This window comes from Leptosomus discolor, chromosome 6 (genome assembly GCF_034619465.1).
Source record: "Leptosomus discolor isolate bLepDis1 chromosome 6, bLepDis1.hap2, whole genome shotgun sequence".
Classification (NCBI taxonomy): domain Eukaryota; kingdom Metazoa; phylum Chordata; class Aves; order Leptosomiformes; family Leptosomidae; genus Leptosomus; species Leptosomus discolor.
In genome coordinates, this window is record NC_141396.1 from 22,967,818 (window position 1) to 22,982,132 (window position 14,315).

Genomic DNA, 14,315 nt, shown 5'->3' on the forward strand with positions numbered 1-14,315 from the left:
CCCATCTTTACAAAGAGATTTCCGGCGACAAATGTACTCTCTAGGTGGAGCACCTAACTAAAAATTCTGGAAGGTTTGTAAGTTAATGTTTACTGTTATGAAGTGTCCTATTCCCAGATTTAGTTTCTGAAGATTGTTCATAGTTAATTTATTCCCCTATTATATCATATTTTTGCTAGATCAAGTCTTTCATTCTGTGACTGGGAATACTGAGCAGATTGTGCTGTTCTGTAGCTCACTTTTCAGTACTTCTGTCCTGGAGTTGCCCTTTTCCTTATTGACCTGGAAGTAGTAATTTAGTAATCTGTTTTTCTAGTGGCAGTGTTGAGATACTATCAAGAGAAGGAAATGGACTGGCTCAACATCAGGAGCTGGATGAAAGGCTTCAAAAACTTTCTTCTTTAGGGATCCAAAAAGCCTGGAGCGTCTGTTGTACCAGAAGTACATACAGGATTCAGGCTGTTTTAGATTTGTAAAGCATGCTCATCATCTTTTTCCTGAAACAACAGATGAGATAGATGAAACTTTCAGTTTATCTTTTGTCTCCTATTGTGACCTGTATATAGTCTGTAGTCAGATGTAGTTTAGCTTTCCAGACTATTTTTTGCTGTTTCTGGGGGAAATAAGCAGCAGCAAAGTATTGGAGAAACCCATTCTTCTGTGAATACACTCTCAAATACTTCTTTAAAATACTCTAATAATGGAGAAATTGAAAGAGTTTCTGTTTCAGTAATTCTTTAAACTAACACTTAGAAAAAAGATAACATCTGTTTTCTTAAACAAAAATAAGTACAACTTGGTTAATACTGCACCTCCAGGTCATCAATACATAGAAATTCATACCATTCCTGTTTGGTTAAGAGAAATCTTTTGGAATTCAGAACTACAGGGAGCCAAAATAATCCTGGACTAACATGAATTCAAAATGGTGGAAAAGTGCTGTGGTTTTTGTACCTTGTGATTGTTTTGGTTTTGATTATGTCCCTGCCATATTAGTTTATCTGTTGACTTTTGTAGTTCTTTACAACAGATGAACTTGTTTTCTTTAAGCCTTGTTTTGCTTTCAGGTTAGGAGTTTCTGATTCACAACTGCTTGTGCTGACGTTTTGACACAGAAAACTTTGTTTTCACTATTATAAGTATTTTTTGTGAAAAATTGAGTGGATTTTTTGGGGGGTTTAAGGTCTGGTCTTCCGCTCGTACTAGTTTTTTTCAGATGCCTTTTTGCACCCCTAATTGCTTTAGCAGTGCATACCAGGTATGTAGTTGCTATTTGGAGTATATTATTCAAGACAGATTGGGCACGATGTTGTTCAAAACAGGCTTTGAATGGGAGGAGTAGAGATTTCAGAAAGAATCAGGTGTTTATGGCTTGTAAGTATAAGTGATTGATGTGCTGGTGCATTTCCCAGCAGGTGGGGAATTCCTCTTCATCCATGTCCTTTGTTGCTTTTTTAAAATGTATTTATTATTAACACATTGGCAGTCTATGTGGATTGATAATCTGTATTGGACCTGCAATGGCTTTAAGTCCTAACCAAAGTGGCTGCAGGTCAGATATGTTCTGTAAGGCATCTGCTACATGGTAGCTGGTTGATGACTGAGTATGTGTGTATGTGTTCTGGGAAGCTGTCCACGTGCGCTTCTAGTTTTTTTTCCTTACAATCTGTGTCTTCAGGATAAAAGATGAAGATAATAATCTCTTTGCTGTTAGCTGGCATCCAGCAGCTTCTGTATCAGGAGGTGCTTTAGTAGTTCTAGTAGTGGGTCCAGGAAGTGAAATCTGAATGGGAGTCAACTCTTATTTTACTGTCTTTAATCTCCTTATTAAAATATCCTTTTTTCCCCACCAATTTCAGAGTAACAATTATAAATTAATTGTAGCAGTAGTTATTAGTACTTATTTAATATAAATTTATGTACATTTGTTGAAATCCAAATCCCCTTGATAAACAAGTTTTCAAAGTGAAAAAACAGAGCAGAGGATTGCTATCTGAGTTTATTTTTTTCAGGTTTAAAAGCTACCATAAAACCAGTACAAGTTATATCCAGTGCATGTAGGAAAATCTAAATTTCACAGACCAGCCCTTAAAATTTAGCACTTGTATAAAGAATTCTTTTCCAGTTTGGTTGTTGAAATGTGATGGTAGCTCAGTTTTTTGGTGACTCTTTAATAGCCGATCTTGTTGTTGGCTGAAGTGGTGTTCACTTTTTAAAAAAATAATTGTAACTGGATTGTATCAGTGAAATTGAAAATCTTTTTGTAATGGATAAATTTTATCTTGTGATTGATCCATGCTCCCATCTTTGCACCAATGGTCCAGAAGCTGCTGCAATGAAATTGAGAGTTGTTGGTAATTTGTGGTTTTGTTTTGTTTGTTTTTCTTAACAAATAGGAGCTTATGTTTTGGCACCAATAGATTTGTATAGTCTTAAGAAAAAGATATGGCTTTGAGGAGTGTTGTGTATCTAACATCTACAGCTGAAATAATTAAGAGCTGCTCAAGCACCTTTCAATAATCATTTAGGTGCTTGAATTTGCATTTAAACACCTAATCATAGGGACTTGCTTTTGAGAATGTTGCATGACCATCTGAAAGACTTGTACAGATTTTCTTCATTAATACATTAATCAGATATAAATTCTGAGTTAACAGGTAATCATGTTTTTCCTCATCTGTGTTTGGGATTATGGCGAGACTAACAATTACAGGTATTTTTCCTCTTTGAATGGATGTTGTAAGAGTTTACAAAATTAAATTAGGTTTGGATTTTATACTTTTAGATTGTTGTCATCTAGAGTGAGTAAAGGTGAATTAGGATTGTTCTAATAAATTAGCTTCTCCAATAAAAACCAGTTACCTTGTTTTCAACATAGTTTGACTGGACAGCAGTAGCAGGTAAGTGTGAACCACATGTTCATCATGTTCAAAGAATGATTAAGGCTGCAGCTGTCAGTAGCTGAAGTACCATAGACTGCGTAAGTAAAACTGTCAGTTGAATCAGTGGACCTTGGCTGTATTTTTGAAATAGAATAAGAAAATTATGGCTCTGCAGAAATGTATTCTTCTGAGAATGGAGGTTTGCACTTGGATGTTTGTAGTGGTGACTGGTGGGGCAAATCTACAGTATATTAAAGAATCCATGCAGTAGTGTTTCTTTTTGTATTTAAGAATGTGTCAGGAAAGGGTACCTGTGACCATACAGCTGGACCCTTCTGTTACAAATATGAACAATGTTGTTCTTATCACAGGTCTCAAATCTGTATAAATATCTTTGTGAAGAAAGTAGCGAGTTATTAACATACACTTATATTGTATTACAACTTTAAGTTTTCGGTTGGCTTAATTCTCTTGTCAAGCTAAATCTAGAGTAATAGTGCTTTTTATGTAATATGTCAAGTTCTTCATTCAGGCATTTGAATTGCCATCCTCTATGTTACACCTGAGACCTAGTGAATTATTAAATTGGGATCATAGTGACTTAAATTAGAAAATCGATTTTTGACATTGCCATACAATACCAATTAGAGAAGATAAATTTAAAGAGGAAAAGGATTTTTTAACATACTTGGATTTGTGCTTATTTAGAAATGTTATTAAATGTCCATACTTCTAAATGAGAACTGCTTGCTCCAGACTGCCTTCTGCAACACTTACAGAAAATGTGACGGCTATTCAGGATGATGTTCAGTGTTATACTAGGAGATGGTCAGATATAATGAGGTCTTATATGGTTTATATGTTCGAATAAAACCCAGTTGATCTGACTGTTCATAGGCAATTTGAAACCTGGCATAAGTGCACCTGCTTTTGTAATGAGTCTTGCTTTCATGCTCTTTTAAAGTTTGCTTGTCAGTGTTACTGACATTAGTGAAGCTGTGTTATATAGCAGATGTTACCTTTTTTGACATCCCTGATGTAGACACAGCACAAAACATACTTCTTAACTTCACACTCCTCTTGTATATACACACAATCATAACTTAGATAAGAGGTATCTAACGTATGCAAAACTTCAGATTTGGTAAAGCTGTAATGAAGTAGATCTCGGCTTCCCCAGCTGCTGAATGCTGTTCTAAGCTACTTTTATTTAATCATTTAACACAGTGAATTTGAGCTTAACTGTCTAATCCTGTCCTATAACTAAATGATAGCCTCAGCATTCTCAGTGGGTGGAGAAAGGAGCGCTTGTCTTCATTCCTCTTGCCTTCATTTATTTGTTTTAGGGGGAGGTGAGAGGAGCTGTACTGTGTAGTACGGCTGAGGGTGACATCATATACCATATGTAAAGTCACAACTATGTTTTGCAAGAGTTGATGAGGTTGTTTCTAGTGATTTGTTTGCTGACAACACCAAGCTGTCTTGTGGAGTTGACACGCTGGAGGGAAGGGAGGCCATCCAGAGGGACCTTGGCAGGCTGAAGAGGTGGGCCCAGGCCAACCTCATGAAGTTCAACAAGGCCAAGTACAAGGTCCTGCACCTGGGTCGGGGCAATCCCAAGCACAAATACAGGCTGGGCAATGAGTGGATTGAGAGCAGCCCTGCAGAAAAGGACTTGGGGGTGCTGGTGGATGAAAAGCTGGACATGAGCCAACAGTGTGCACTGGCAGCCCAGAAAGTCAAGCGCATCCTCAGCTGCATCAAAAGCAGCGTGGCAGCAGGTTGAGGGAGGTGATTCTCCCCCTCTACTCTGCCCTTGTGAGACCCTACCGGGAATAATGCTCGAGCCTCCAACACAAGACTGACATGGAGCTGTTGGAGCGGGTCCAGAGGAGGTCTACCAAGATGGTCAGAGGGTTGGAACACCTTTCCTACGAGGACAGGCTGAGAGAGTTGGGCTTGTTCAGCCTGGAGAAGAGGTGGCTCTGGGGAGACTTTCTGACAGCCTTCCAGTACTTAAAGGGGGCCTACAGGAAAGGTGGGGAGGGACTCGTTATCAGGGAGTATAGTGATAGGATGAAGGGTAACAGTTTCAAGCTGAAAAAGGGAAGATTTCGATTAGATATTAGGAAGAAATTCTTTACTATGGGGGTGGTGAGACACTGGAACAGGATGCCCAGAGAAGCTGTGGCTGCCCCCTCCCTGGCAGTGTTCAAGGCCAGGTTGGATGTGGCTTTGAGCAACCTGGTCTAGTGGAAGGTGTCCCTGCCATGGCAGGGGGGTTGGAACTAGGTGATCTTTAAGGTCCCTTCCAACCCCAACCATTCTATGGTTCTGGTGGGGTTTTGTATGTATGAACTGGACTAACTCAGAATGTAGTTGTTCCACAGTTGATTGTAGTATCTCTGTGATGTTTGTTGATATTCTGAATACTGGGAGTAAAGTCCATAAAAATGGATGAAGATGTTTTTTGACAGCCTGGTTGGATGTCAGTCTAGTCATTTTACTTCAAACGGTATTTCAAAGGTTTTTTTGTTTTAGTTTGGTTTTGTTTGATTGGTTGGTTTGTTTTGGTTTTTGTTGTTTGGTTGGTTTTTTTTATAGCAGCAAAAGCCACTGTTTACATCCTAGAGTATTAGATGCAGAATGGCTCATTTCAGTTAGTGTAAAAAAAAAAAAAAAAAAAGTGGCAAATTCCAGGGAACTGAAAGCCCATGAAGTAACTTGAAATTAGGTTACAATCTAATATCAGATCTGTCTTGGTTAATAACTGCAAACAAAGGCTTCTGTATTCAGGCTATAAAATGGGAAATGTCTCTACCAGTTTGTCTTTTAACCTTTTTTAATTCACAGTGTATTTTCATTTGACCTCTGTGTTGAACAATCCTTTCCAAGTTAAAAATTTTAATATTAAAAAGCTGTTATCCTTTATTTCAGTGTAGTGTGAAACTGCTAGAGAGTGACAATAAAGTGCCAAGTATTTTGGTAAAGAATTAATCCCTATTTAGCTACAAATCCAGAAGATAGGAATTCTGATTTTTTTTTTCTTTTAATTAATGTCAAAATGACTTAAAAAACCTGTTAAAGTAAAAAACAAAACAGAGGGATTTTTTTAGGGAACATAGTCTAAAAAGTATAGGATCCAGCTCAATAGAAGCATAAATGCAAACTGAGGCCTGGATTTGTAAGTCTGTGTTAGAGCTGTGCTGCCAACTTTAATGACTTCCCTCTCCTGAATGTACCAGTACGGGTCCTGAAAATGTAATCCGTGGTCTAGAAGTCTTCTTGGGACACTTGCTGACTTAAATGTGTTTGTTACTCTCCCCCCCCCCCCCCAGCATAAGTTTTATTGCTTAAGCCAGTCAGTCTGAAAAATGCTACTTTTTTTTTTTTTTTTCAGTGAAAAAATTAAGCGTAGAGTGGATTTCTTAGGTCTTGGAAGAAACAAAACCAGAAAATGCTAATATTCTCATAAGAAATAGGAGAAAGAGATGCATCCGTTCCAGAATAGCCAGGGGCAGTATTTTTTCCAGGTCTATAGGAAATCACTGCAACTATGCAGGACTGCTGTTGGCTGATTTTTTTACTACCTTGCTTCATCAGGCTTTGCTTCAGTTTTGCTTGACCAGATGTGCTGTGCATATTTTCATTTTGACAAATCGTTATTATTCAGATAAATAATGTTTTGTGTTGGAAATATTCTACTTGCTGATACTTTTTCTGTGCAGGTGACTTGATTTTCTTTTTAAGCTTTATATTGCAGTTAGTGTATAGAAGAGAGTCAGCTGAAATACAGATTAGAGCTGTACTTGGGGCACAAATCAATTTTATCTACTAGAATTGGGTCCTCAATTCCAAAAAGAGGAGAGAGGGGGAGCTGGAATTATTTATGTTCACTTTGTTTGACTCTTTGCAGAGTGAAAATACTTACTAAGAAGCGGATGGGGGTGAGGTTGTCTCTAAATGTGTTGCTGCCTGAATTTTGTAAATATGAGCCCTTTTGTCTTTTTTTCACTTGAAAAGGAAACGTTAGGGAAGGAAACTGGGATGTGAAAGAGTGGCTGTTAACAGTGTTAATCATGAAGTGAGATGGGGAAAAACTGCTTTCTGGCTCGATGAGGTGGATTTGTTTTATTTCAAAATGCAGCCTCTTGTACATTCTTTGTGATATTCCTATTTTTGTCTTCTGTCCTTTTTTTTTTTTACCTTTACTCTGATTGCTTTGTTTCTTCCTTTTATGGTAGTTTCTTGAAAACTGCTAAGAACTTTAAAAGTTTTAGTTTTTACAAACAGTATTCCTACTCAGTGAGCCTGATTCCATTTTAGTACAGTTTTAGGTATTTGTTAATGATTTCATACCTCTTGTTAAAGTAAAAGAGGTCTCATGGCCTGTCCAGGTAAAGCTGCCATCAACTAATGGATCTTAATTTAGTGTGGGTGAAGTAGCAAAAGGATACTTTGAAACCTTTCCTTATACAGTCTGTGGGAAGCTTCTGCATATGGAAGGGTAGAATTACAAACCCAACCATGTAATTGCTTTAATGGTTCCTTTTTAAATGTCCTTTTTTGTTACCTACTTGAGGATAGCCAAGGGGGGTTGAAGACTCCACCAATGTCCAGTTTCTGCATTTGCTTGGTTTGCCTTATCTTTGAGCCAGCTCATTAGTAAATTATTAACTGTGCTTTTTTTTTTTTTTTTTGCAGAGGATGTAATGCAGACCACTTACTGTGAGATTGACTTGGACAAAGGCAGAAGAGATGCATTTGTGTATGCTATCAAAAATCACTATTGGTACCAGATGTATATTGATGACTTGCCAATATGGGGTGAGTGATATTATGCATAATAAGTACAGGAGTCCTGTGCTAGTGGATTTTGTGGAGTCATTTAATGACTAAGGTTCCTTAGAAGAATCTCACAAGTATGTAGAACTTATGTAGCCAAATAATACATATAAATTGAGGGATTATTGCACTGAAAGAACAGTAGGATGGCTTGTACTAGTGAATTACAGAAACAGTGAAAAGATGTTTTGTTTCTCAAGCACTGAGAAGTTCTTAGGGTTAAATTCTTTTAAATGTTCAAGTGAGTGGTAACTAGATAGATCAGATACAAGGTCAGTGTCAATGTGTTCATGAGTAACAACTTCCGTAAAAGTCTTTCAATGTTTAAACTTTATTTTGCTAGTTCCTCTGTTTATTACTAATGCAAGAACTGTTTGATTTACTTTTATGGTAATTTAGTGGCTTTTAACAGTTTTGCATGCGCAGTTGGTGGTTATATGGAATTTTATTTTACTTGTTCTTGTACAGTTCTTAAAATTTCCCTTGCTGAGTATTATTAATCTGGGCTTAGAAGTGCTTGTGTCTTGAACAAAAATTTCTGTGTCTTTATTGCCATTGTCTCCTAAGCTCTCTGTTTTTTGTTACTCCCTTATAACCTGTGATCACATACCTAGTAAGGAGTGCTCTGCAGGTTGCACTTTGCACTTATAGCAATCAGCCAACCCCCCCAAGCCCTAATCTCCCTGTTGTAGATAGAAACTGAAGGGAAATGAAAAGCACCACAAAACGCTTTGTTAAGGAGAGGTCTTTGTTGCCTGTGTTTCGTGAAAGAGGTAAAACCTCCCAAAAGTAAACAAAAATCACACAACACCTACAAAAATACAGTTCAAGCCACATGACAAAAGTCCTTTGGTAGGTAGTATGCTAAATAATGCTATCCATCATTCATTCAGACAGAGGGTGGGGATTTTTTAGCTCTTTCTTGTAATTTTAGTTGGTTTTAGAAAGTAGCTATCTGATGAACATGAGCCTCAGTCAGAAATGTCAGTGCTTTATATAGTTATTTGTTTATTATTTATCTTTTAGTCAGGAAGGTTCTTGCTTTTTTTTTAAATGTGTTCTAAGAGGTAACATTATAATGCCTGACAGAAGTCACTCATGTGTTGTATTTGTTCTTTTCAGCCAATTTGCTTAGTGTCTGTAACAGCTCTGTGACAGGGCTTGGAGTAGCCCCTAATTAATCTGTGTGGCCTTTACTATACTACTCGTGTAATTGCTGGTAGGCTTTTTAAAGGCATGCGTGGGTGACAGTTGTTGCTATAATATTTTTGTATGCTTCTGGCCCTTCAGCAAAAGATCAGTGAATGATTTTCCTAGACTAGTGGCAGCTATGTAGGCTTTAGACTGCTCAAGGATGATGGATGCTAAGCTGACCTCTTTGGAATCCTGTGTGATTACTGAGTCTTGGAGACTCTTTTTCAGGGCTAATTTTTCTGATCTTATTTGGGAACATTTTTTCTCACCTCAGATACTGAAGAACAAGAATACCTACTAAATCTTCTACACACTGACTAAATTTTATGCTGTCAGCTGAAAAATCTGTTTTACTGGAGTTCCAGTATTTTAAATGTTCTTCAGTAGTATGCTTTGTGTTCATAAGAAGTCATTCATAATGCTACAGCTAACAAACATGTAGACTCTGGGTATCATCTTTGTATGATACTAGGAAGCTGGTTTTGGCAGTTGCTTGGAACCAGGGCCTCAAGTTGTGATTCTTAAATAGATGACTGCAGCATTGTAAGTACTGGTAATATTATGCAAGGATATAATCTGACATCAGGTGTGAAAGCAAGTGGTGCTGACTATTTGGGTCTATGTCTGCTATGGGCTAGGTAAAACTAGCAGGACAGCAGATTGGTCAATCAATATTAGCCTGGATTTTATTCCTAAAAATTAAACGGTTCTTGATGGGGGTTGAGAAAGCAATGGATGCATCTGTACTGATGAGAAGTGTTTATTTGCAAGTCTGAACAAGTCTTTCTTACCTTTGTGTTCCAAGTACAGTTTAGAAAACTGTGAATATAGCTTATCTGCATTAATCCTGTTTTTGCTGGGTTTCTGTTCAACAATAGGAATATTTCAGGCTTTAAGTGCTACTTAAAGCTCTAAGACTTGCTGCTGACTGAACAGGTTTTATTATAAATATTTCTATTACAAATTTGGCATGAGTGATACCATATACATTGCTCCTCCAGCTTGTTGGTGTCTTTGACTGTGTTATATAGACTCGCCTGGTACCATGTAATGTGGTGGTAGGGATACTAAGGAAGACGATCTTTTGCTTGATTGAGTGTCATCGCATAGCTGTTAATTTCAGTAACTGTAATGAAAAACATTAGGATTGCTTAAAATACATGGGCATAAGAACATTAGTAATTATGATGGTATCTCTGAAATACGCTGAATATTGAGAAGATCGGGGGTTTTTGTTTTATTAAGATAGTATTCAGAACTGGTTACCCTCAGCTTGCATTTAAAAAACCTTGTGCTGAAATAGCTTTTTTGTTATATGTGAAGGTTATCATGTTGATCCACTTCATTTGGATTATTTTTCCTGAGAACCCTACTAGCCAGCATGTATTGTATGTACTGTGTCATCCAGTCCACATTTTTTTTCATTGTTGATTTGTGTCTTGTAGCCAGGTTAAACCAAAATTTTGTTCCCTAAATATAAATGACTAGAGTCCTATTTTTGTGCTACCAAAAGAAAGCAAGTATTCTCTGAAGACTTTAAAAGAAAAGGATTCAGATGGTGTTAATGTTTGCTGAGAATTCTAGGCAACTTCTCTTTAATTCTGTTCTTAAAGCAGATTATTCACTTCTCTGGGCTCATCCAGATGGATTTGTGGCACTCCTGTCTCCTGGCAAACTTTAGTTAAGTCCGTGTTTTATGTTTTTCATGGTTTTCCACTGTGATAAGACTTACTGATGTCAAAGTCATACGCACAACCGTTAATACTTGGAATTCTCCTTAGGAAAGTCCTCAAAATATGAAGGAAGGAGTACTCTATTTTCAGTAAAGACTAGGCATAAAATAGTTTTTCTTAACTGCTGATAACTAAAGGTAATGACTTCAAACTGATGTTTGACGGCTTTGGAAGGTTTACACTTTATTTTCTGACTTGATCTTTTTAAGTGCATTCAGGTAAAATGGTTCCATTTTCTATTTTTTACTGAATTGCTGACCCACAGTGGAGTGACTAGGCTTGACTGTGTTTCAGGGCATCTCCCTAAGTATATGGAGTTAGTTCACTCCTTCAGGTAGTGATTGATCAGAATGTCCTTTAAGTAGTTTAGAGGTCTGTATTGTCACGGTTTTGGATACTGCCATGGGAACAGATGGTATACCAGGTGCTGACTGTGTGGCATAGGCACAAACTGCCATGTGTTTCATGTGAATGGTGTATACAAGGCAATCCTGACAGATGAGCATGAGAAAAAAACATGACATAAAAATACCACCTTGAAAATTACGAAGCACAGGTAATGCGAAGTGCCATTCTTTCATGTACCTGCTGCTTCGTAATAACCTGGTCCATGTCCTTCACATACTTGCTCTCTCACTCCCCACCACCACCTTTGTATATCTTGAGTGCTGCTTTTGTTGTGGCTTTCTATCTTGTATGTGATCTTTGGTATGATGGTGTTGACGTTAAAAGATGATGCTTGTAGCCTGTGAACTGGTGACTGCTAGACTCCCCCCCCCCCCCCCCCCCCAGTGTATTACATTCTCTGGGATTTTTCTGTAGATTAGACATTTTGCAGTAACTTACTGTAAAGTAAGAACTTAATTATGGCTGAGTTCAGTTGAGTTCTGATGCTCCAGGAGCATCTGAGCAGTTTTCCGCATTGGAGGTAATAAAAATCTTCAAGTAAATGATGAATTTCTGAATTTTTCAGTGAAAGTAACAGAGTGAGTAGTCAAAAACTTACCATTCTTGCCAAGCATTGGAAACTTGTGTTCAAATAAGACCAGAAAGTATGTGTTGGGGAGTCAATTGATGAGGAATACAGGATGAAAGTAAAATGAGTGAAGGGAGAGACAGGAGATGGGAAAATACAGTGGGCTTGGCTAAGTTCTGGTCGTGGAAGTTAGATCTGTATTCAGGTAGTTGTTTATCTGCTAAGAATTCCAAATAAAACTAGAGGAACTGTCGTTGTGTCTTCTGTTTCTTCTGCAGTGTTTGTAGCTGCATGCTTTTTTCTTTTAGTGCCATTGCAAAATGGTTCTTGCGGATGCGTGTGGATTGAAGGGTGTAATCCAGGTATTAGAGTTGAAAAGAAGAGCATAAGGTCTGCTGTGTTCTCTTTACTGTAGTTAGGTTGCTTTTGTAGCTGGCAAAACTTTTGTAATGTGTGTTTTAAAAAAACTAATTAAAGAATATTTGAAAATTTGTAATAGGTGCTTACACTTGGTTCCTATGCAGGTATTGTTGGAGAAGCAGATGAAAATGGAGAGGATTACTACCTTTGGACTTACAAAAAACTTGAAATCGGTTACAATGGAAATAGAATTGTAGATGTCAATCTGACCAGTGAAGGAAAGGTGAAATTGGTACCCAACACAAAAATCCAGATGTCGTATTCAGTAAGTAATTTAGTGCTGCATCTGTAATTTGTAATAAGAAATTCTGCATTGTGAAATAGCTCAAAAATAGATACTTGTATACCGACAACTGTGAATTGATACCTCAGGCTATATTAGAGGAAGATGCATCTTCACTCCTTCAAATTTGTTATTTTTTTTTCATTGCTGAAAAAAACTTGATAGGTTTATTAAGAATAAATGTGAAATGGTGATTGTCTTTTCTTAAACACTTCAAACAAACTGAAGCTTCTGTAATCTGCAGATAAGTGTTTTGATGTGAAAGGAAGATGTCCCAAAAGGTATGGAGACTAGAAGTATAGAAACTCCCCAGTAGGTACACATTTTCTTAATGTTTGGAGCTGTGACATTTGCATCATAGATTTGAACTGGATTCTGAGCTAGGATCAAAACCCACTGTAAGCCTTCATACTGTGCAAGCAGTTGGTATCAAAACTTATTTGTTTTTGCAATAGAAATTTGTCGTCTTTATGTAACATTAGTACGGTTTTCTCTGGAGCCCTCTGCTGTTGTATTGAATTGCTATGATAAAAGGTAGTGAATAAACAATGTTTGCCGATCCGAGATAATGAATTAGAGTTTTTAGTTTTCCTCATTTATTTGATGTTACTTAAATCTATAATGGTTCACTTCTCATGTTCACCACATTTGTATACTGAAACTAGGTCTTAATGCATTGCTTTTCTACAGTGTGTTAGCAGTAGGTGCCAGCATAAGATTTTATTTCAGAGGATATTCTTGCTGCTGTTACATTTGTCTCGTGCTGAGTGAGATAGTTGGAAGCACGGATGATTGGTTTTTGTATGTGCTTTCTAGAATTACGTTCACACTAATCTCCCTATTTCTACTGCAAAATTGATAGTAGAAATTTTTAAATTTTCTATTTCAAATCCCATCAGCATTGTGAAGTCCATTTGCTTTGTGAATTTTGAGGTGGACAGCACTGAGTAGCTGCCAGTAATGAAAATAACGTTAGGTGTTCCCTTAAAATACTTCTAGTGTACAGAGCTCAAGACTTACCTATCCAATTCTGTTCGCGCCATTGGGCAATTGCTGGGCTGGCACATGTATGGTGTGTAATTCACAGATTGTCTCTGGTGGATTTGTTCTTAGCAGTGCTTCTTAGTGGCAGATGCTCTAATGAGAAATGTATCTTATTTAAAACAATGTTGTAAGCTATTAATGTTTTGAGCTACTAGTCTTGAACAAGGTTGTAATTTGAACTGAAGAACATTAATATTGTACCTGAAAGTGGGTAATACTTGAGTCTTGGGGGTTTTCGTCTGTCTCAGGACTGTGGTGAGTGATAGGGGTATTCAGTCTACGTTTGTATGCTTTCTACACTGAATAAGAGAACATCTGTTGGAAAGGATAGTTACTTGTCACGTGTTTTAAAAAGGTATGCACAAGGGGGCTGCGTTTGTTTCATGATCACTAAAAATCCTGGTATTTCCTAATCTTGGCATGCTTTTGAAAAAATTTTAGTGTAGATTTGTGTTTAAATTCTGAAATTGCATGTTAAAATTAAAATGAAACCAATCTTGCAAAAATTCTGAAAAATACTCTGCACTACCTTATTGGAACTGTGTAGTTCATTAGTATGATTAAATCTTCCAAATCCAAAGCAGTCCTCTGTGCAACTAGTGGAGTAACTGATAGCAGTAATATGCTGTTACCTGTGATAGTATGGCCATAAAAGCATTCTTTTTCAGCTGGTTTCAGAGTTATTTATTGGCAATTGAAGTGTCTAGATTGCAGAATCCTGTGGTCTTACAGATTTTAGGCTGCAGCTTTTAGCTTGTAGCTCTTAAAATTTTAATGTCTGTCTTGTAGGGTCCAGCTTGATTCCTTTTATCCAGTTCCCTTCGAGTCAGCTTGTATGTCAGTTTATGCCCTTTTCTTTCCTGTTGGCATCTGTTTTAAATCTGCTCTTATATCTTCTCATTTCCCTTACTTCTGCTAGACTGCATTTTTTTTTTCTT

The 14,315-nt window shown here is 37.3% G+C and overlaps 1 protein-coding gene across 1 annotated transcript in view; it reads left to right on the plus strand.

The window, feature by feature from the left end:
• The window catches only part of TM9SF3 (transmembrane 9 superfamily member 3), a 53,983-nt gene that overhangs the window by 11,718 nt on the left and 27,950 nt on the right, over positions 1-14,315 (plus strand). Inside the window, exons 3-4 of the mRNA XM_086467296.1 lie at positions 7,587-7,709; positions 12,155-12,315. Coding sequence (XP_086323422.1) covers positions 7,587-7,709; positions 12,155-12,315 — 284 coding nt within the window. The remainder of the gene's footprint in view (positions 1-7,586; positions 7,710-12,154; positions 12,316-14,315) is intronic.